General features: G+C 32.9%; 3 protein-coding genes across 4 annotated transcripts; all 3 read right to left on the reverse strand.

The window, feature by feature from the left end:
* Nucleotides 1–3,307: 3,307 nt before the first annotated feature.
* On the reverse strand, nt 3,308–4,155 carry LOC108194505 (uncharacterized). Its single transcript, XM_017361471.2, has one exon. It carries the CDS (start codon nt 3,980–3,982, stop codon nt 3,674–3,676), a length of 309 nt encoding a protein of 102 aa, XP_017216960.1. The 5' UTR covers nt 3,983–4,155; the 3' UTR covers nt 3,308–3,673.
* A 2,114-nt stretch (nt 4,156–6,269) lies between these two features.
* On the reverse strand, nt 6,270–11,058 carry LOC108194544 (WRKY transcription factor SUSIBA2). Its single transcript, XM_017361504.2, has 5 exons — nt 10,576–11,058; nt 8,870–9,040; nt 7,789–8,609; nt 7,320–7,478; nt 6,270–7,162 (listed from the first exon to the last, which is right to left on the reverse strand). The coding sequence occupies exons 1-5, from the start codon at nt 10,912–10,914 to the stop codon at nt 6,433–6,435; spliced, it is 2,220 nt and encodes a 739-aa protein (XP_017216993.1). The 5' UTR covers nt 10,915–11,058; the 3' UTR covers nt 6,270–6,432.
* A 4,056-nt stretch (nt 11,059–15,114) lies between these two features.
* LOC108194502 (phosphopantetheine adenylyltransferase) lies at nt 15,115–19,844 on the reverse strand. Of its 2 annotated transcripts, none has more exons than XM_017361466.2 (7): nt 19,663–19,844; nt 16,818–17,040; nt 16,642–16,713; nt 16,159–16,218; nt 15,979–16,073; nt 15,603–15,672; nt 15,115–15,481 (listed from the first exon to the last, which is right to left on the reverse strand). In XM_017361466.2, the coding sequence occupies exons 2-7, from the start codon at nt 16,965–16,967 to the stop codon at nt 15,374–15,376; spliced, it is 555 nt and encodes a 184-aa protein (XP_017216955.1). In that variant the 5' UTR covers nt 16,968–17,040; nt 19,663–19,844; the 3' UTR covers nt 15,115–15,373. The 2 variants fall into 2 exon arrangements, with proteins under 2 accessions (XP_017216955.1, XP_017216956.1); XM_017361467.2 differs by having other exon boundaries at nt 19,570–19,712.
* Nucleotides 19,845–24,249: the final 4,405 nt, after the last annotated feature.

Raw genomic sequence — 24,249 nt, forward strand, 5'->3', positions numbered from 1 at the left:
AGGTAAAAATTTGCTGAACCTGTAAGCTTTTTGCCCAGCGGTGTTAGCTATAATGGTTAACTGTATTTTAAAATTTTGTTATGTTTGTTATTTTCACATTCTAATAATTATATTTTTAAATAATAATTACTTATTGTGAATAAGTTTCTTGAATGACTTTCTTATAAATACAGTTAAATAAATATTTTATATAAATATTATAAATAAATTATTTTCTGAATTTATTCTAATTAATTGAAATGATATTATCATTTAAAAATCTATTATTTGACTATTTTCATATTTTAATAGCTAAATTTCACATAGTAGTTATGTATTGTAAATAAAATTAATAAATAAATTATTTTCTGAATTTAATCAAGTGAAGCTTTTCTACAAGAATATATGTTATTTAATTAATTAAAATTTTATTTTAATTTTATAAATTTAAAAATTAGGTACCAACAAGTGTGTACACGTGGTGTAAATTTTACGCTAATTTTTTTATACAAATATATATTTAATTATGATAATTAAAATAATATTATATGACCGACTTATATGTTTTCACTTTTTATTCTTGTTTTGAAATAAACTTTTTTATTTTTTAGATAAGTTAACATATAAAATTAATTTCATATAAAAAATACATTTTCATATAGCTCAAAATTGATGTAAATTTTAAAAATGAGAAATATATATTGTATCTAAATATATATATATATATATATATATAATATTTTTCTTATAACTTCAAAAAGTTATAATTATATTAATTTTATTAACTTAATAACTAAATTTATTAAAATACACATTTAAATTTAAAATAAAATTTAAATATAAAACTAAACTAGTAATATACTTAATATAATTATTAAATATAAGAATTTATGTATAAGTTTGTGAGGAAGCTGACGTGGATGTAATATAGATGACGCCCCTTCATTCAGCAAATGTAGAGTACTTATTTTGCGGTAGGTAAAAAAAATACCTAACGGATGAGCCCGTTGGAGTGGCCCATTTTTGGAGTTATTAGGTATACAACATGCCAGCTAGATAATATAGCTAACAGATGCACAGGGTTGGAGATGCTCTTATAGGTTATATAGCAAGTGCAATGCAGGAGATCTTTTTAATTATTTTATAAAATTTCATTCTTAATATATTTAAAATGATGAAAAAGTTATATATCAATAATAAATCATAATTTTAAATTAAATAAAAAAAATCATGTATTATTTTCGAAGGTAGAACTATTTGTGCACTACTAACCTCTTGCCTGGTGCTTTTGGTTATATCTTAATTTTGATCTTTGTCTTGGTGCTTATTTAGTAGTATTGTTATGTTATATTGTTGGTGAAATCATGTATTCCGATCAGTTTTTTGTTAATCTTTTATGTATTTTTAAAACATTTTTCATGAAATTGTATGCTCGTTTTTTGTCCCTCTGATATATTCATATTTTGAGGTTAACAAAATTTTACAAAATAATTTTTACAAAGATGAGAGCAGAAATTAGTGAGCCTAAAGTGGAGTGATTTGTGTTCAAGATCTTGGTCAATTATATATTTGAAAGATTTTGGTGTTGTCTCGAATATCGAAGATTCCGCTATGTATAATATTTTTAGTTAATTTGTATTTGTATGGTAGAATTTTGTATGTAATATCAACTTCTATTATAATTTCCTGTCTTTCTCTTAATTTTTTGTTGATATGTATCAGTGTAGTAGGGTTTTATATATGTGACATGAACTTCTATTAGATTATATTTATATATGTATTCTATATTAGGATTATGATATCTAATGTGATTTATTTATCTTTCTAAAAATTTATATGGTTCTAGAATTAAAATTTGTCAACATAATTTGTTTTGAATTAAAAAAAAGAATCATAAACATACGGCATAATTTGTTTTGGATTAAGAAATTTTTTTGGGTTTGTTGCTCACATAAACTCGGCTTGTTAATTTTAATGTTGTATATAATAGTATTTTTGTTTAGTATGTTGTTTGGGAAAATATATTAAATAAAAATAATTTTATGACGGTGCGACTTATATGCTTCTACAATTAAAACTAATAGGAAATATTTATTTTTGCATTAAAAAAAATCATAAACATGTGAAAGGTAAAATTTGTTTTGAAATAAGAAAAGGAATCATAAATATGCAAGTAGATATGAGTTGCCTTACAGAATTGAACATAATTTTATTAAAATCTGACGATACTTATTTGTTCAGTATACAATGAACATAATTTTATTTTTAATTTTTTTGTCGGGATATACAATGAACATAATTGAACACGTGATTCTAATCTTTTTATCTTCAACGGTTAAGTGGACACTTAAGCAAAATTTTAAATGAATCATTAAGTGGATTAATAACAATATAAGGTGTTCCTCTTAGAACCTTTTAGTATTAATAAGAGGCTGCAGGAGAACTGAACATGTAAAAAGTGTCGTGTTAATTTATTATATTTTTAAAAAGAATTTGAACACACACAACGATACAAAAAACATGTACTTAGATTTAGATCCTAAAAATCTATTTAAAATTTAAGATTCTGTCGTAAAGCGTTCTGTGATTCTATTTTAAGGATGGATTCTCTTTTGAGCTCGATCTAATTATATAATATTTAAATATTTAGGCATAACATTATAATATCTAAAATCAAGATTATTTAGTACGGAGTAATAAGATTTTAAACTTTTAATATTCTTGATAAAATATTTGTTTAAATTATTTTAATATAATTATAATCATATTATAAAAAAATTAATATTGTAAAATTAAAAATCAACATGTCAATTTTTTTCAACCACTCATTTTTTCTTCTAATGAATGCTTAATTTTCAAAATTTCTTAAACACCCGTTTAGTACAAAATTCAAGCACTTTAGACATCAATTCCATCTATCACTTAATGCGCTTTTTAGAACCCATGGTGTAGCACAGCTAAATGCGCAAGGGGGTCGATCACAATGTTCAAATGGCAGAAATCTGTATGGACTAGAAACAGATAAATGGCTTTAATCAAGATACTCAGGGATTTGAGCAGAGACATAGTTAGGGTTAGACTGTTAGGGTTCACAAAGTGATTAAAAGAGAAAGGATTCACCAATGTATTTCAACATAGTTTTCGTCCTTAGCCACAACATAACACTCTGGTAAATCAAGAACCTAACTCTATCTGCACTAACATTCATATAGAATTGAACTAATAGCATCCTGTTTCTCAGTTGGAAAACTACTTCAGATGATAACAAGGGAATTAATCTTAAAAGATTGTCAAATGGCTACGCATCGACTCAAACATATTTGACAAGTTTTAATTCGGAAGATACAACAATAAACTAACAATCACGAATCTCATACATATACATCAGCAATAATCCTCCAAAAGAAAAACAGAACATGCCAGCTACATTTAAACGCGCAAATATTACAGACACGACAAGACGACAACTGTACCAAAACATGAAGATGTTATTGTATTTCTAATCTCCTCAACAATCACACAAGTAGATCACCATAACAAGGGCACGAAGAGGTACAATCTTGCAAAGGAGTACCCGTAATTCTATACATATGATCCAAATCCAATAAAAGATGAGCAGATCAACAAAAAGGGTTAGTACAATCTACACGGATCACAAGAGTCAACTCATGACAATTCTAAAAAAGAATACACATCAATCTGAGTACTGAGGATCATTGCGATAGAAGCGGCGTCTAAAATGAACAGAATCAGAATCAGAATCAGAAGAAGACGAATCAGAACGGTTATAAGAATGATACAAATAATAAGAATCAGGAGAAGAGGGAACACAAAAGAAGGACCAAAAGCAAAGAGCAAAACGACCAAGCTGCTCAAGAGGAAAGCACAAGACAAGATCCAGTAAATGTTGATTGTTGATTGTTTCAGGCAAACAAGCTAAGTATTGCCACGCATCAGCGGATGCTTTGGCCACTGAGACTACTAATTTTGTGTTAAATACCATGTCTTAATTTTTGGGTAATGTTTGGATTTTTGATTGAGTGGTTGGTTTCATGACACTATGTTTTCTTCTAGTTTTGTGTCATCTGTCTTGATCGACTCCTTTTTTTAATGGTTTCTGTTGCTTTTGGGTTGGATGGGTTAATCAACAATTGGCACAACTGGAGATTCCAATAATAATAATACACTTGTAGTCTTCTGTGCTTCTTTGTTTATCTTTGAAATACTATATAGTTTCGTGCAATAACGATCATAAATAATTATTTGTGTATTGATGTATTGATAGATTAGATAACTATTAGATAAAATAGTTTCAGATTCCACCTTAGTTTCAGATATCTGTCACTTTTGAAGTCAGAGTATAAAGGCACACGCAATCCATATTATTTATAGAGACCAGACTCTCCGAGACCATTCTGCAACATGCACACAGGAAAATGCAGGTAAAATTTAGTTTTATTAGGTTCTTTTGTTTTGAACAGTAACAGAGATTATACATGAATAAAGGCTAGGTAAAAATGCAGGTGGAAGGAAATCCAAAACAAGTTCGGCCGCTCGCAAAATACATGTCCTTTTGACTTTTCACTAGTCAAATTGACTATATTATGACTGAAATTTATATGTATTATATAATTGAAAAAAAAATTATACCATTGGAAAGTACATCTACTTTATTTTCAAATGTAACTTTCTATTTTCTAAAATAATAAATAAATAAATAAATAAATATAGTCAACGACTGGTCAATTTGACTTATAGAAAATTGAAAGGAACATGTAATTTGGGACAGAGGGAGCGACAAATACTAATTTCAATTTCAAATAAATGGAAATCCATTTATTTGATGGAACATTCAAGTCATCTATCCATCATACCCATGTATCTGTGTCAATCTGTAGCTTTAACCCAGTTGATTATGTTCTTGTATTAGCACTAGACTCACTTGTTAAGTAGTACAACCCCTGATCCGCAGGGAATATTTCTCAACAACACACTTGCAAAGTGGCAGTCAAATATTTTAAAACAATAGAACATGTACATTTATCAAAAATTAACACTATGAACTTCACTCAGGCTACAAACTTCTGTTTGAACAAAGAAGGAGAATTAAACATCTGGTACATGCCAAGCAGTGCAATTTGAAGAAATACATGAAATCTGAAGCTGCTAGGTTTTACGGGTATTAGCTCAAACTACTAAACCACAAGTGTCTATTATGCAACTAACCAGACACTCACAGATGTAGATATTATTACCCAAGCAAGGCAAAGCGGTTTACTATGAGAAAATAATCTGACTGATACTCCACATAATTTAAATTATGGTTATGATAAAATGAGTGATGGAGATCAGTTTTCTTTGTCATTTTAATTGCGGTTTCTGTTTGAAACTAGCCTATAAGCAAAAGCAGTAATCACCGATGCCATTATGCCAGAACCATTCTGCAGAAGTAACACTTCAATTTCCGGTCAACAATTAAAGATTTGGCAGCTTGTCCAAGTTCAAACCTACATAATATTGTATTCTTATGTCATAAAGTTAGTTGGCGAGATCAGTCACACTCTGTATTTGTCGAAAACACAATGCTTGATTTTCACTCAGTTTGGTTCTTAATAAAGTGCAAAAAAATTCTCACAATTTCTCTTGTAAAAATTAAAGTTTTCATCATCAAGATTCCAACTTCTATACATGCCAACAAAAAGCACTTTACTCTATTTTATGGCCTTACTTGCCTTCGACATCATATTTTTACTTCATATGTAAGGGAAATAGTGTGTCCTTTCTTATGAATAATTGTTGACCAATTAACAGGCTCCTTTCTCTTTAAAATTCAAAAAATCAGAATAAAGAGGATGCTACAGTCACAAGCAACATGAGCTCCAACAATTTCATACAAGTCTCAGAACTCTATAAAAGGAATGCCTCCTATAAGTTTATTACTAATCCTAGAAAACAAAAACCGATAGCACTTCTTTCTGGTTTCACTTAAGGCTAATATAAAAACTACTAACCGAAGGAGATCTTTGTCATTTCCAACATGGTACTGAGGCATGACGTAATCCATCTTTATGATCAAACTCTCCAGGATCATTCTTCTTCATCCCATGCACACTGATGAACTGAAGGAAATATAGTGGATTCCTGACAATATTCGGATGAAAGAGGGTAAATATTATTATTAGTAAGTTTTAGTGATTTGAACAGTAGCTGAAAAGTTTGGGGAAAAAAGTAGCTTGGTAACAATGAAAAAGACGGGGAGAAGTATATTTTACCTCTTGAATATAGGGCAGACTGCTGTATAATCCGGACTGGCATTTTTATCAGTTGTACAGAAATAGAGGTTAGATAAATTGCATGGAAGGGAATCAAACTACCAGTCATGCATGACAAGTACGGCTGCTTCAATGTAGCAAAAACACTGATCTCAATTCTTCTTCTCATACTCGAATATGCTCAGGATGGAAATTTTCCATTTATTTGATGGAACATTGAAGAGGATGCTGAATTTGCCTGATCTGAAATAGGCAGGCTGCTTCCATATAGATTATCATCCTTCTCCACTTTAGGCTCGACGAATTTCAAATCATTCTGGTGTAGTTGCCCGTCTAGGAAAGGATGAACTGAATCCATTGATTTTCCATTGCAACTTAAATCTACACCACTTTGATTGATATTTCCTGACCCAGGGATAGTCATTGGTAAAGAAAAGGAATACCCAGGCAATACTGAGGAGACGGAACATGCTGCAGGGGGGTCAGTGTGATCAGGGTTCATAAGATATGAACCAAAAGACATTGAGTTTGGCAGGGGTGGTAATTTAACTTGGTAAAGAGAAGGAGCTCCAAATTTCATATCTGTGCCTAAATTTCCAACAACATAGGGTCTCATAAAATTATTACGTGCTGCAGGATTTCTTTCAAAATGAAGTGCAATATCAGGAACTGGTGGTTCAGGCTTTGGGGCATTAGTGGTTCTAGATAGAGATACTGTAGGCTGAGAATTAGAAACATGATCTAGAGGTAAACTTGCAGCGACTGAATTTGCCTGACTACTGTTTCTGGCAGCAGGAACTTCATGGGTGTGTTTCCCCTCATACGTTGTAATCACAGATTTTAGATTGTGAGATGCTCTTTCCACGTGCTTCCTCACCGGGCATCCTGCACTAGTGCATTTGTAATAGCTCCTGCAAAGGAGGGAACAAATTTCAGGTATGCAGTCCATATCAGCGTCCATTTGAATTGTCTGTCCTACATAGTTTTCACATTTGAACCCACTACATGAATAATTAATAACCACAGAAAAGCACCAACTCTGCATGATAAGAAACTTAATCAACATACCTAGGATTTGGATTTCCTTTGACTACTTTCTGTCCATACTTCCGCCATCTGTATCCATCATCAAGTACGTCTATTTCACTTTCAATCTGGACCACAATTCTTGGTTCACGTGTTGTCCTCGATGACAAATTTGTTTCAATTATGCAGCTGTCTTTCCTTCTGAAATGAGCAGCTAAATTATTGTTTTGCTATGGTGGGTGCCTATATTCATAAACTCCCATCCACATTTCCCTCGAGGGTGGTCCAGCTTTAAATTAGTAGCCAATACATTTATCAAACTCTCTTTTCATCCTCATTATATAATGTCAATTATATTCTACTCCCTAAATTTTTAACTCATCCATTTTCCATTTGACAATAAAAATAAGATGTATAATTTTGTTTTCTTTCCAAGTAGGAGAAAAAAAATTAACTAGTAATATTTATCTTTTTGCAGAGGGAGTTATATGAGGGGACATGGAGGAAGTACCTCCTCTTTGACTCAGATTCCCCGTCCTCAGCATCCTCTTCAAGTGATACGCTTCCCTGTGTGGCACCATCTTCATCATCACCATCATGACTAGCAAATGTGGATGAAAGCTCAGGAGTTCCAGAAGATTCAAATGCTCCCATTGATTTTCCTCGAGTATTTGATAAAATATCAGATATTTCTGTCAGGACAGATGTTGAAGATGTCCTTTCAAGACCATCTGTACCAACTTTCGTATCTTTGAACCCAAGCTGAAAATTTCTCCAAACTGCCCCTCCTTCAACATTGATGCCGCTTGCAGTGCTTTCAATCCCTGAGGTCTCACTGGGTGAAAATTGGCATCCAAGTATTGCTCGACGACTAGGCTGGGGTTTGGGATGATTATGAGCGCCTTTATAGATTATTTCTGTTATCTGCCCATCAAGTGACCGCTCTACCTTTTTCTTCACCTGACAATTTTGTTGTGTACATTTGTAATAACTTCGAGGATACTCACTACCTTTTACTTGTTTCTGGCCGTACTTTCTCCAATTATATCCATCTTCTGAAGTCCTCAGCGTTTCCAAGGGAGGATACGCCTCTTTCTGTTGTCCTTCAAGTAGACGAGAAACCTCTGTGTCAACTCCATTGGAAGTTTCTGAAAATAGAGACATCTGATCACTTTCTGTATTTGTATGGCGTGATCGCTTTAATGCAGTACTTCTGACATTAAAGATGGTATCCTCTGATAAATTGACTGCATAAGCAGTTGAGCCTGTAGCACAGTTATCTGTCGCAGTTTCTCTTAGATACTTTGCTGGGCACTTAAAATCTATAGGTGGCTGCATGGGAGATGACATCTATTAATTACTTTTGGAAATCCTAGGAAATGTTAAAAATGGTTTGGAAACATGTAGTCAAATATAATGTTTAGTATATACATATCAACACATTCATAGATCACAAGTAAGAAAATAGAAGAGAAGCTACCATGCAAATTGCAACCTTTATATCTGTATAAGTTGAAACCAAGATAATACATTTACAACCATTACTTGGTAAATAAGCTGAGACGAAACAATTATAAATACATAAAATTTACCTTATCTGCTAGCTCTGAAACGCATGGCAACCCTGCAAGCTTGTAACTTAAAGAAGAACTAACATCACAATCCCCGTCTGTGTCTGCAGCACCAGCGGCTGACTGCATCATACTTTCATGATTGAATGAGGGTGACTGGTAAGTTCCAGTAGTTGGAGATGAATGTGCAGCCTATGCAAATGTATAACAATTAGGATAAGATATGACAATTTTCTACTTTTTTTAAAAGAAAAACAGGAAATTACTGGGGATTCATTGCAGCAAAGTGGAGGATGCAAACGTCTAAGAAATAATTATAACAAGGCAGAAACAATAATTGACCAACTCGACGGTATTAGCTTGCTAGTTATGAATAAAAAGCTACGTAGTTATCATTCCAACACATAAGGACTTAACAATGAGAGACGGGTTGATATATTGTAGTGATTTAGTTCGTAGTACATAAAACCCCAATATGAACTAAACACTGTGATACATCAGCATTAGGGAATGTCATCAAGTGAATTCTTCTTTTATCCAATTTTCCACAGCCTCATTCAGGCCATTTGCCATATATATTCCTCAGTCACTCTATCTATTTACTGATATTCTGGGACCCCAAACCAAGTGACAAGTAGGATTATACATGGTACACTATAAACCTATGTCGATTCTAGTAAAATCTCATCATAAAAGGAGAGGCTTAAGCAAAGAATTATACTAGTGCATGCCTAAGGGGAGTTCTGTTAAAAAGATAGTGTCAGTAGTATACCAGGCTACTATCATTTTCATTTCGCGTCTAAACTGAAAACAACACAACTGTCAGGGAAAAACTTCATTCCCTTATCGCCCTCTTTCAAAGCTCAAAAGCAGGTATACATAATCCTTATTGATAAAATGCTTTAATTTGATACTAGTTGTAGTTACTAGTTATATTCTTTAATTTGATACTTATTGAGTAAATTACATTGAGCATTTACCGCATAAATTAAAAGATTTCCTTTTATATCCTAAGAATTTGTCTGCAACACAGTATCACTTTGGTGGTACTGCAACTTAAAGTTGTTATTATAGGTAATCTTTTAATTATATACCCTTCTTTTACTATAGGAGGTAGAAATCAATGGTTCACTCTTTGATGAAACATCATTTTAGAACCTAACATCCCTATATTTATAAAGTTGATCTCAACTGATCTCCAGACTCCACTCTCTTCACTAAGTTTTCTCTTAAGTTGAAAACTTAAGTAATAAAAAACCACAATTGAATCCTTTAGGCCAATGGACATATTCTCTGCTCTAATATTTCCGATCCTCAGTGTTCACTGAATATCAATCTACGAACAACAATGAAACTTGAGTTCGGCCCTATGTACACCAACCTCGTGGTTACAGCGTGATTAAAATTCCATATCCTCAAAGTACTAAAATTTTCAGTAAATGTGCAAATTGTAAGGAATATATTTTTGGATTCTGCTTAACTGGTTATACTATGTTTAAATAACGATACATTTAAATGAGTAAAAACAAGACAACATATAGTTAGTTCCTGACCATTTTGATCCATGGACTCTATGATCATAGGATAAACATGCACTTACAAAATTGACTTCATTTGGTGAAGGCGGAAATTTAAATACTCACGCACACGTACCTCCATTGACACTACAAAATTGATTGATATTATAGCAAGACAAAGAAACAAAGTGCCTCACTAAAGCACATTACCTGAGAATTGAGAAGCATGACAGGAGAATCAAGCAATGCAGTAGGACTTATACCAGCCGGTATAGTAAGATAAGGAGACCGACCACTCGGAGAAGAGACAGGACTTCCTACACCCCTAAACCGAACCACATCAATCTTGGGAGCATCAAACCCTGCCCTCCTCTCCGCAATACTCCCCATAATCGGCTTGGCCTCGTCCTCCTCATTCACTTCCTCCACCTTGACACCACTCTCATTCTTCACAACCACTATTTCATCGCTCATGCCCTCACACATTCCACTAAACTCATCAAACTTCCAACATTCATCAAATTTGTCACCATGCATGTCGATCTCCATCGTAAAAATGAGCTCAAAACATGGTCAGTGATCAAGAACAGGATTGATACTGTGTTTGTGACAAAGAATCACACAAAGACACAGTATCAATCAAAAGAACAAGTGATGAGCTACAGGGGATTGGAAACAGAGGTGAAAAACAGAGGAAACAGAGGAGTGTAAAAGCAGAGCATTTTTAAAAGCTGATTAGATGTAAAGGAAAGAAGATCCTCTCATGAGAGAGAGGAGAGATGGAGTGGATAGAAGAGAGAGAGAGAGAGAGAGATTAAGGGTTAAGTGTGGAGAGAAAGGATGAGTGGGAGAGGTTTATTTAGAAAGAATCTGGTGAGTTCAGTTAGCGTGGAATTTGCAACGTAATGGCTTCCCGAGAAGTATTAAGCGGATGTTTAGTTGCATGGATCTTCATCAGTTTTAGGCCACTTTTAGGCACTGTTTGTTTTCGCTTGTTATAACCAACATTGCAAAAATCGAGAATCAGAAATCGAAAATAATCTGTTTATCGATTTAGGATTTATCATAAAATTTCCAACAAATTGAGAATTTTTAGTCAAATCAGAATATTAGAATTTCCGATAAATTGAGAATCTTTGGTTAAATCAGAGTGTAAACGGTAAATTAGAAAAAAAAAGAATTTTAGAATACTAATTATAACTAACTAGTAATTTAAAAGAATTTGAACTGATTTTTATTGGAATCTCTGGATTCTTACTTTCTCCTTGTCATCTCTAATCCAAGCTTAGAAACCATTTATCACTAAATATTTAATAACATAATACCGAAAAATCAATTTAAATGCATAGATATATTCATGATTTGATGTTCACATCAATTTAAATGGCAGTAAGATGTGTTGATGATTCAGTCCAGTATTGGATTGACCTAGGCATTCTTCGCCAGAACTCCGCGAAACATTACAGGCCTTGAGTTAACAGAAGGCGTCGGAGTTAGAAGTGCTCTTAATAAGGGAAAGAAGGACATCTGCAATATAGCATAGAGGATGATTGTCTTGCAATGGATATATACACACAAAAATAAACTTTGCAGCCTCATTATAACGAAGTTCTGCAGTTCGCTTTTGCAATAAGGTGACTTTCCACCAGACAAGCATTAAGTTTTGGCCCCGCTACCTACAAACTCCTGTAATCTTTCACAGTGGCTTCATAATCTGGTGTATCGAGATCTTGGTAACTGCAATATTGGGGACCAGACAGCAAATTTATACCTAGCTGGCTTCAAATAGGGAAGGATCTCCCTGCCTCGATACATTGTGTACTGCCGCTTCAGGAGAGTAGCAGGAACAAAAGGTCTGACTGCGCTGAACACACAACCAAACATATTAAGTCTCCCTTCAAAACAATCAATATTAACAGACACTTGGCTAGACTGCCCTACATTAAACAAAGTACTGGAACCAGCTGAACTTATCACGCACCTGGAACTGGCATCAAAACTGCAGGTGGGGGTATATCTGAATAAAAAGGGCCAAATTCATCCCTGTTCGAAGTATCAAACATTGCCTAACCAGGATTCTTACAGCTTGAACCCTGTTGTTGAATGAAAGTCAACTGCCTGATGGTTTCCAGCCCTATCACATCTCCCACCGTCATTGGAACGGTTATAGCGTTCTCTATAGCCTTGCCATCTTTCATTTGGTTATCTAGACCAAGCCTATGTGATCAGGACTTCTACAAAAAAAAAAAAAAAAAAAGAGAAGAGAAGAGATGACAGATATTTAAAATTAAATGACTTCAGAATGGAAATACAGAAATACTGATCCATATCCAAGCTCTGGTCTAAAATTAAATGACTTCAGAATGGAAATACAGAAAATCCATATCCAAGCTCATGCACTAATATTATCATGACCTTAAGAAAAGTAGTATCTTAATACATTATGTATAACTAATACTACTGGTGTAACCCAAATTTTTCATGGATGCCACACAACCTGATTATTTCTTAGAGACAGGCCAATGAATTGCATTTTTTTAGGGGGTCCTAGTATTTACATCCATTTCACTTTTTACCCAAGGACTTGCAGTTCAGTGGTAGACTGGTAGGCAAAACTTCTGTAGTTGAGATATTATTTGCAAGTCTATTGTGTTCTCCTACAGCAGTACTCACTCTATATAAATGCTGTGATGTGCCTATTGGTTAATCATACGAAGTGACATCACTCCGACTCATGATAAGTGTCAATCATACGAAGTGAAATCACTCCGACTCATGATAAGTGTCACTTTCCGAGTCAATTTCAATCATTTTGAACCGGTTAAAGATAATATAACTGGCTGAAAATCTAAAGATATTAACTAGAACTAAAAGTAAGCACTTCATCAGAATATTTTCATGCAAATATGGTGGAGAAAGAAAGATAAAATAGATGGATGCCATCAATAACTTTATTGCAGATGATAAACACAATAGTAATATACCAAATTTTGTACAATCAAATTCAGATAAAAATGGATGAAATTCCTTTAATGAACTAAAGAAAATTTAGAATTACATTGGAAGAAAAAAATATGCAAACACTGGACATGGAATTTTAAGCAAAATGATTACATTTCTAAACCATAGAAGATTATAAACACACTACACTGAGTATATCTAAACATGTGCAGGCAGACACTAAACCTCCAAGCACAAAAACAAGTCTGGATTATAATACAAAATTCATGTCATACTGATAAAAATTGCTGCATATTAGACTTCCAACCAGGTAAAGTTATCGCTGCATAGTTTCAGACCACATGATAAAAAGTTGTTTCATATCTAGAAAGATGTACATATACACATAAACAATAACACAAGAAATACATCAGAGAGATCAACAATAATTTTTAGAAAGATCAACTTAACTCACATAGAATTGAAAATATAAATCCTACTGCACCTTAAAAGTTATATTTAAAAATCTTACTGCACCTTAAAATCATTTTGCGCTTTGGGCTTTAGCATTAAGCGCTCATGAAGTGGGGCTTTTGTATTTGCTCTGTGCTTCGGAAAAGTGAAGCTCAATACATGCGCTTCCTTATGTGCTGCGCTTAAGCGGCACTTTTGACAACCACGGATAGGGATATAAAGGTCAACAGCAGCTGCAGCCATGACTTCTCAAGGGACCTGAGCCTTCAACTTCTCTCGCCAGATCAATCTGGTTTCTTTTCCTACTCAACCCCATTACTGATTACATCCGAACTTTTGTCTTTAAATCTAATATGACAGAGACCTCTAGCTTCAGTAGTTACAATTATTTCATAATAATCCAATCATGAACTGGCCAGAGAAATAGGTAATAAGTGTATCAGTAAGTAGTAACTCAGACCTCAGTCCCCTCACAATGTCAATCAGGTAGGATCCTTTATGAACATATTTTTAACCGTAAAAAGAACAAAATAATAACACCACAGCTACATGTCAACAAAGAACATTCTATATACTACAATACATAGTCGAATCAGCATTTGTTACTTGTAAAAAGTACAAGTATTCATGTTGTTTATAAATCAACCGCAAAAGATTGTCCTCCCTAGTCACTAGTAAATAGTTCACATAGGTAAAAAAGTTTGATTTGATTGCCAAATTCAGAAATTACATTTTAAATTAAAATATATGCAAGTCAAAATAGAAAATCTGCATAGTAGGTCTAATAAAAAGCTTTAAGAAAAATTATAATGTAGACAAGAGATATTTATCATTGGATGAGACTTTTACCCGACATCAAGCAACGCATGGCAGATAGCAATAGCAATTAAAGTGTTATAATTAATGGAAGCCATCCCCTTGCCGTTGTATCTGAATTCTCTCAGTAAATACTTGTGAATGCTCAGGCTTTCTCCACTTTAAATGCGTCAACACAAAAAAACATTCACACATGGTACTATGAATTTTTTGGGCATCCAAAGCAGAAGCTTTTGCTGCTTCTCAAATCATTTATTCAATCACATTAATTCATAAGCACAACAATCCAACACAACAACATGTATAAATATGATAGGGAAAGATTGACGGACCTTGTAGAGGTGATTGATAGTGTAGGTCCGTAGGACAGGATGTCAGAGACGCATTGTAAAATTCTACTTTAAAGTTGATTAACTCCACGTTTGGAACTTGTTGTTCTCATTTAATAGATATAATAATTTACGCAGCGGCACAAAATGACACCCTATCACTCAAGAGTGGAAGTACTAGCAACATATATGCAAAAAGAAAAAAAAAATGAATTACTATGATATAGTGTCATCAGTGTCAAGATACAGAATATTGGTAATATAAACTTGACATGTGCATTTAAGATAATTGTTCAAACTATTACATAACAGCTTTGAAAGATGTACGTGGTAGAAATGCTAAAATTTCAATTTCTCAAAACGTGTAAAACAGTAACTTTAGGGGAGAATAAACATGAGTTCCCCAATTGAGCTTCAAGTATGCTGTTCGAACATATTTGATATCTCCGTTATTCTTGTGGAGGTTTCTTAGCTTTCTCAGCATCAAGCCTCCTCAGTGTAGTAGAACTTAACTTGTCTCCACCAAATTTATCAGAAATTAGATCTACAACTTCAACCTGTGAAGATCTCATGAGTCTATTACTTGCAACTAATTTAATTGTTTGAAAGCAGTGTTTATTCCATAACCTTTTATATATGATAAATTTCTACATTTATATTAGAATTAAGATCCTGTACCTTCAATTCTAAGAGATTCCTCTCAACTCTCTTTTTATTAACTGATAACCCACCAGGTAATGTCTCTTTGCTGTAGGAAAAACAATTCCAAAACAAGATTTACAACCAGTCAAAAAATCATTTTCAACTAAGGTGCAGGATTTCAACAATCATAATAACAAATAAAATTCTGAAGGTCTACCATAAAGATTAAAACAACTGTAAGAGCATAGTTTAACTACATATCTAAGAACCTAAGCACGATTACGTTAAAAACCGAAAATATCAACACATTTCCTATGCAAAAAATGTATTGAAATAAATTGGGTTCTAGATCATTTAATGAAGGTGACATCAAATTCAACATAAAAGTGTGATTTTTTGGCAATGAGCGTACCTAACAACAATTGCATCCAAATTCTCGTCAACAATTGAAGGGCCGTATGGATCTGTTATAGGTTCAACTTGAACTACGAGCTCTGGCTTGACAGACTGTAACTCAAAGAATAACATGAGTGAGTTAGAATTTGACCACTGCGAAAAATATGTAACAAGATAATTTCAAAGGACTTCGTACCTTAATGAAATCTTTCACATTTTGCATACGTTTGCCAATAGGCTCAATTAGATTAGAATACTGCAAAGAAGGATACAAACATCATCATTGCTAGTTTAAAGTTAACAATACAAAAAGAACCCCACTTCGAAACACCTGCAGTTCCCTCCTGCGGGAAATTAATAAGGAATCCGCTCAACCAGATTCAACTTTTATATAGATAAGAAATGGAATATTTTCATTTTTAAAATATGACTATATCATATTAATACATAATAATTTTCGAAATTTAACAATGTGAATTCCCTAACATGAATTGGCCACCCCATTACTAAAACCATCAAGAATCAATAAATTGAAAATGTTGTTTCCAGATATAGGCAACAATAAGGTTTTACCTAATAAGATTGTCCAACCTTTGAAAATTTGTTGAGTATAATAATATTATTAATAAGACAAGAAAAGGAGAGAGAGAGAGAGAGACGCTTTGGGTATAAAAGAGACCTGTTTATTGGTCAACATAGGGCCATCACAAACTCCAACAACGATGCGATCCCTTGCCAGACGGGCTGCCGACTGAAAGACCCAAAAGCCATTAATTTAGCAAGAGTAAAAATCGAAAGAGTTGATGTATCATACACATATGTACAAGAACATGTTATATATATGATAATAATGACCTTGAGAAAGAGGCGGTGACCGTCGTGTAAGCGATCAAAGGTGCCACCAAGAACAACAGCTCCATATGAATTTGCTGGCGAAACAACACCACTTGATTTTAAATCGACACAATGTGTTTCTGTGCTTGTATCTTCATCTGTTTTCGCCATCCCCAGAATTCTTTTCAAGAGAGAGTAGCTCAGTATTTGGCGTGTGTGTGCAAGATTGATCCAGTTCAATAAGCTGCAAAATTCAAAGTGCGACTTGTATATGTTAAACAAGATATCTAAATTAAGTGCAGGCAAAAGGCCCTACTTTGGTATTAATATTAAGTGTTATTAAAGCACACATGCTGATTATTTTGGTATTTAGAAGAGATACAGGTAAAAGTTAATAGATTTTAAATCAGGAAAAGTTGCATATGCGTCCGGTTATACCCAAACAAATAAGTAATTTGAACCGATAACAAATAAGCAGAGTACAGCCTACACAGTCAGAAACATACTTAGATATGGAATAAGCAGAGTTTGGTTTAGACACTCAAAAATACCTAAACATTACAATAGCCCAAACATATTATTCAAGCACCTATAATTGGTAATTACTGTTATCATGGTAATATAAATTGCAGGAGAATAAATATGAGTGATATTTTGTCACAGACTTGTATGTATGCTCAAAAATTAGCTTCAATTCTTTGCAGATGTTGGTGAAATTATATGCAGATTTTAATGCTCCAATTTCTGCAGAATTCATGCAGCAGGGTAGCAGGATTACAGGGAATATGAGGGTTTTGCTGCAGATTTTTTTACAACAATTTTCAGTCCAATATGCAGGATCTGGGGAATTTCTGCAGATTTTGTTGCAGTACTTTTAATTTATTGCAGTTTTTCTTCCAGGAGTTCACACTGGTGATGTTGGCATTTCCATGTAACCAACCTTCCTAACTTTCATATGTGTGGTTTGAATAATATAGTATAGCTAGATAGGTTTACACGTGTGAAACAAAGCATATAACTTGTAATCCGCTTGAGATCAAATCAATACCACGTCTTTTATTATTATTATTAGTAGCTAACACGGTAAAAATTTGATTATGATTTTTGCATGTAGAAATTACCGGTAATAGTAAGCCTAAAAGTTTATCTCACAAAAGTGGTGGAGCATGTATTTGGTTGTTTGACATTGATGCTTCCACTCCAGTGGTCTCACATATTAAGCATACATCACTAGTTCTAAACATACAAAGAAAGTATTATTATATTTTATTTTGACATAATTAGTTATAAAAAAAGATGATATATTCCACATTAGATTTTATTAAAGTTATATAAAATAATCATAAAAAAATAAACAAATATATATTTATATATATGAAATATAAAATAAATTAAAAAAGACCCATGCATCACATAGGTTGTAAGCTAGTATAAGTATATAAGTATATCATATAATGGGTAATGTTAAACTTTTTCATGTATTAGGCAGTGATTCTCAAGCTCAGCCTACTGCAGCAAATGCACTCCCAGCATACTAAAACCAGCCTAAAGACACTTTACGATAGTCTAGTCTTGTGATACTATGTATATAGCCTAGTCTTGTGATACTATATATACAAATACACTAGTATAACTATGTCCTATAATGGATAATGTAAAACTTTTTCATGTAATATGCAGTGGTACTTAAGCTCAGCCTCCTGCAGCGAATGCACTTCTAGCGTACAGCAACCAGCCTAGAGACACTCTACGATAGCCTACTCTTGTGATATTATGTATACATATAAAATCTCAGTGTATCCTAGTGTGGTTGTTTACTATGAAGAACAATTAATGTGCACACAAAATAAAAGGCTAATAGAAGCTAAACTTATGCATAAATATAACCATCAAATAAGAAAGAGATTACATACAACTGAATATATAATTTGAGCAAGTTGTCTAAAACCAATAATCAAACATACAAAAAGTGGGCATTAGCTAAAGAATACTTGCTACTATATAAACGGTTTTAAATATCAAAAAAATATATTGTTATATTTAATTTTATATACTCTCAAGAATTATAAAACGTAGATATAAAAATTATTAAGTATTAAATAAGTCTAGTGCATTACACAACATGAATTTGTAATTACATATACTCATGTAACTGCCAAGGACAGAAGGACGGAGGTACAGGTGGCTGGCCGCCACCCAAACTCCGGATTTTACATAAAATTAGTTATAAAAATTATAATTTTTGTTTAAAATTTAGTACAAATAATAATTGAATCGAATACTTTAACTTCTCCCCCTCAAAAATACCTACTTTTATGAATATATTATGAAAAAGTGTTGATGGTTTTTTTCAACTTTATGAATTTTACTATAAAAATCAGAATATATTCATTTTTTACAGTTTTTAAGTTTATTAACTAATAAATTTACATAAAATTATTCATAAAACTTATATATCTTTAACATGAAAGTAGCCAAAAAGAATTCTTTCCCTGGGAACTCAAGAGCTGGCTCCATCCCTGTACACTACAGTATCCACTTATTAATTTTTATGAGTTCAAATGTTCAATTACTACTTGTTTATCTCATTGAATTTATGAACAACACAAGTCTTACAGGCCATGACCTCCTAATAAAGAAAACATAAAATTTACAACCATCCAAGCAACAATACTGTGTGCAAAGATCACAGGCAACACAAGGTGTGATATTATCTTTAAGAATCAAGTTAAATTTGAAAATCATGATAAGAGATTAAGAGATGCATACATACATATGAATGGGTTGTGCTGCAGTATTGAAATTACAAACATGTAGGTGAAGTTTTATTTGGGACAATTACACAAACACATAGCATGAGTCATACCTTGGGTGAATAACTGGAGTTGGTAGCAAACAGAGGTAGGTAGAGGAGAAGATGAGATGGGTGACCAAGACTTGTATCGCAGACCTGAAAACGTGCCAAATAACCAAATTTGGGGTGAAAATGCCCCAAATATCAAAATACCGAAAAATGGCCCTCAATGACAAATAGAGACGCTGCTGACAAAAACGCTACACCGTGTAGCGTTTAGCTCATTTTTTTTAATTTTGAAACTGGAAAACGGTACTTCTCTTTGTTTTAGTTTAGCAAGAGACGTTGTTTCATCTATCGTTTCTATTTGTTTATTATTAAATTTACACTAAAATGTCACTTCGTTCAGCGTTTTCAAAACTTTTCTCAAACTTGTACAAACTTTCGTTCAACATCAAAAACATTACTTGGTCTCATGTTTTTATTAGACTAGTTACTCCAATTAATTAGGGTTTAGGCTCGACTGTTTAGAGCCAATTTAATTTATAGTACAAATTAATCATTCTGCAACCCAAAACTAAACCCTAAAAGTTAATGATCGTAAATTAATTTATTCCGCCGGCGTCTCGGCTTCAAGGCCTTCGGCCCTTCAGCCTCGCTTAATTAGGGTTTAGGCTCGAGGGAGTAGGGCCGCCGGCCCTACACCCTCAATCCTAAACCCTAACCGTCGGCCAATTTAATATACAGTACCAATTAATCTTTCTAAAACCCAAAACCAAACCTAAACCCTAAATGTTAACGGTTGTAAATTAATTTATTCTGCCGGCGTCTCGGCTTCAGGGCCTTCGGCCCTTCAGCCTCGCTTAATTAGGGTTTAGGCTCGAGGGAGTAGGGCCGCCGGCCCTACACCCTCAATCTTAAACCCTAACCGTCGGCCAATTTAATATACAGTACCGATTAATCTTTCTAAAACCCAAAACCAAACCTAAACCCTAAGGGACCGTTTGGTTCGACTCAGGGAAACGGAATAGAATCCAGAAAGGGAAATGAAAAGAAAGGAAAAGAATGATGCTGAATTGTATTACCTGTTTCGTTTTGATCCAGAAACGGAATGAAAAATTACATGATTATCCTTATATTTGATTTTCAAATATTTTAATATCAAAAATTTCAAATATATTTACATATATAATAATATAGTTCATTTATATTTCATAATTTGATATATTTAATTATTTAAAAATATTATTAATTTTATATTAAAATTATTTTTAATATATAAAAATTAAATTAAAATTTATTTTTGATTTTCAAAAATATTTTACATATTACTTTTGATGTTAATGATATCTGAAATAAATTATAAATAATAATAAAATAAGAATCGGGAAAGGGAAAAGAAATACCTAGGGGAGGGTGGGGAATAGATAACGAGGGATTTGGGGTAAACCTAAAACTAAAAGAAGGGAAAGGGAATGATGATTTTTGTAAAACAAACAACAACAAAGGGAATGAAACTGGTTGTTTCCCTTTCCCTTTGTTAACTACCCCCAACCAAACGGCCCCTAAATGTTAACGGTTGTAAATTTATTTATTCCGCCGGTGTCTCGGCTTCAGGGCCTTCGGCCCTTCAGTCTCGCTTAATTAGGGTTTAGGCTCGAGGGAGTAGGGCCGCCGGCCCTACACGCTCAATCCTAAACCCTAACCGTCAGCCAATTTAATATACAGTACGAATTAATCTTTCTAAAACCCAAAACCAAACCTAAACCCTAAATATTAACGGTTGTAACCCTTTTACCGTCAACCAATTTAATAAACTGTACGAATTAATCATTCTAAAATCCAAATATAAACCCTAAATGTTAACGATTGTTAATTTATTTTATTAAATTTAACTAATATTTTTATATATTTTTAAAAAAACATGTAAAAGGGTCAAATATATATTTTATAATTAATTTGAAGGGGAGCACAAGTATTCTGTGTGTTTTTACAAGCAAAAAGAAAGATTTGCAAGCAAAAAAGAAAGATTAGACAGTGGGGAAAACTTTAAAACGCTAAATGCAGCAACGTGTTCCCTCTTTTGTAAGACGCTATCTGCCAAGCGTCTCTACTGGTCATTTGGGGCCACTTTTATAAAATCGGTTATTTAGGGCATTAAACTCCAAAATCGTGTTATTTAGGCCCATTTTTCCACGGATGTGTGTTTGATCCGGTTAAAAGACCGGCTTTTTACTTTTTAACGGATTAAGAGCATCCCAAACGGTTTTGTCTATAATCGTTCGCTAAATTGAAACTGTAACAATTTATGTACGGAACCGGAAGACATTGTACTTCAATGGGCAAGTAAAGCCCTTAGCTAAAAGTCTAGTTGACTTACCATAATTAAAAATTATAGTCAATGTCCACAAAAAACGCACTCCAACCATATGAACCTCTTGTCTATAATTATAATCATCCTCTTTTGGATGACTATATTTGTCGAACCACTACAAATCTGTAGTGAATTCCACGTCATCTCCCGCAATTTATTTTCATCCTTCCCACTGATTACAAATTATTTATTACCATATTAAACTGATGTATTCTATTTATAACAATCTGAATATTAATAACATACTATTTTTAAATTATAGCCAACCAATATAGCCAATACCATTAAAGCACAATGTCTTACAGATTCAACAAATTTTACATAATGTCTTACAGGTCCAATATAGCCAACGATTATAGCCAACGCCATTGGAGATGCTCTAAAATTTAAAAATAGAACGTTATTAATATTTTAGTTTGTTAAAATAGAATATATCAGTTTAATATGGTAATAAATGATGTGCAATCATCCTATTGATTTCTTACAAACCTGTAGAGATTCGACAAATATAGCCATCCATAAGAGGTTGGTTAAAATTATAGACAACAGGTTCACGTGGTTGGAGTATGGTTTTTTCAAGAGATTGGCTAATTTTTTTATATTTGGAATGCCAACTCACTTTTTAGCTAAGGGGTTTATATGGTTGGAGATGCTCTGGGTGATGAAAAATATGAGTGTTGTTCTAGAAAATGAGACACCTAGCATCATTTTGAAAAATGGCCCCAATTCTCACAAATTCCGGAAATAACATCAGGAATAACATAGTTGGAAAAAATGCCCCTCATAACGCGCAATAATCTAACGTTTTAAATTTAAGAAAAAAAACGCTAGATTGTGTAGCGTTTTGGTGTTTTCACCCTAGCAAAACGCTACACGTTAACCTAACAGAACGCTACATAACCTAGTGTTCTGTTCTTTTAATCCTAACAAAACGCTAGACGATATAGCGTTTTGTATGAATATCCAAAATGATACACGATGTAGCGTTAATAATTTGTATTGAGGGCCATTTTTCAAGATCCTAATATTTAGAGCATAAATCATGTATATAGTGATAGTGAGGGCCAACACCCTATCATTTTAAAGCTGAAAGGAGAAATGTCGTTAAAATTTATTATTTTAAGATAAATAAGTCTTAGTGTCATATTTTTGGAAAAATGACTTCGACTGCCATTTCAAAGACCGTTGATCCTGAGTGTCACCGGAGAGATTAGGACCTTATATGTTGGTCGTGAGTGTCATTTATGGAGAGATGAGGACCACAATGTCACGATCGCGGAAGATGACCTTGAGTCTCACATCAAAATGCAAGTTCAGTTGCGTTACTAAAATGCTAATTCGATTGTTGTTTCATAATAAAATAAAATTATACTCAAATGAACTTCAAATTTTGTTTTGATGATCAAAACGTGTTAAAGACCAAAACACAAGTGCCTTCATCTTTTGTTCAGCTAAATATTTCAAATTCTCTTTAATTAACAATACTCCAAACGCAATTTAAAGTTATGTTCTACATCTAAAAACACAACTTCTAACCATGTTTCAGCAACCAAAACGTAAGTTTGTATTGTCTTTAACCTTTTTTCAAAATTAAAAATCTCAAAAGTGACTTCATGCTGCAAGTTAATTGGAAATTGAAAAACGCAATTTTAAGTTGTGTTTTAAAGGATAGTGGGGTCTTCTTTTATGTAGTGACAAATGGGACATTATGTATCAAAATAATGACATTCGGGGCCTTTTCTCACTTCAAAATGTAACCTCGTGTTACTGTTTTGATTTTCTCATGAAACCACAACTAAAAGTTGCGTTTTTAGTTGAAATCACAAATTAAAGTTGAAATCACAAGCTAAAATTGCGTTTTTGTTAAAAAATTAAGAAACCGTGTGACATTTTAAACTATTTTTGCAAAATTTGATTATAGAAGTTTTTTCCAGTTAAATAGTGACATTTAGGGGCGACAAGCCGACAACCCAATTCAAAATGTTAGTGTAGCATTTTTTTTCTGAATTTTTATATAACTTAAAATTTTAAATCGTAAATAATATTCCATGTAACATTTTGGAAATAAAACTTTGAATTATATCATAATGATATATTATTTCGATTTAAACACAATACGAACTATCATTTCCTTTTAAAAATTTAAAAACTGAATTATTCAATATTAAAAAAAATGATATTTTGCTCCATTTAATTCTATGACTTTAAATATTATTTGAAATTCTTATGACATCTAATATATTTTTTCAAAATATTAAATATCTAAATGTGTATTAAATATTCCA

This window comes from Daucus carota, chromosome 7 (genome assembly GCF_001625215.2).
Source record: "Daucus carota subsp. sativus chromosome 7, DH1 v3.0, whole genome shotgun sequence".
Lineage (NCBI taxonomy): Eukaryota > Viridiplantae > Streptophyta > Magnoliopsida > Apiales > Apiaceae > Daucus > Daucus carota.

What these genes read in the sequence shown, in the direction of transcription:
- LOC108194502 (XM_017361466.2), bottom strand. Translation starts at nt 16,967, where the DNA reads ATGGCGAAAACAGATGAAGATACAAGCACAGAAACACATTGTGTCGAT. An exon ending in TTGGATGCAATTGTTGTTAG is followed by an intron (nt 15,673 to 15,978) that starts GTACGCTCATTG and finishes TTTTTCCTACAG; the next exon opens with CAAAGAGACATTACCTGGTG. An exon ending in GGAATCTCTTAGAATTGAAG is followed by an intron (nt 15,482 to 15,602) that starts GTACAGGATCTT and finishes AGATCTTCACAG; the next exon opens with GTTGAAGTTGTAGATCTAAT.
- LOC108194505 (XM_017361471.2), bottom strand. Translation starts at nt 3,982, where the DNA reads ATGGTATTTAACACAAAATTAGTAGTCTCAGTGGCCAAAGCATCCGCT.
- LOC108194544 (XM_017361504.2), bottom strand. Translation starts at nt 10,914, where the DNA reads ATGGAGATCGACATGCATGGTGACAAATTTGATGAATGTTGGAAGTTT. An exon ending in TCATGCTTCTCAATTCTCAG is followed by an intron (nt 9,041 to 10,575) that starts GTAATGTGCTTT and finishes ACATTTGCATAG; the next exon opens with GCTGCACATTCATCTCCAAC. An exon ending in AAAGGAAATCCAAATCCTAG is followed by an intron (nt 7,163 to 7,319) that starts GTATGTTGATTA and finishes CCTCCTTTGCAG; the next exon opens with GAGCTATTACAAATGCACTA.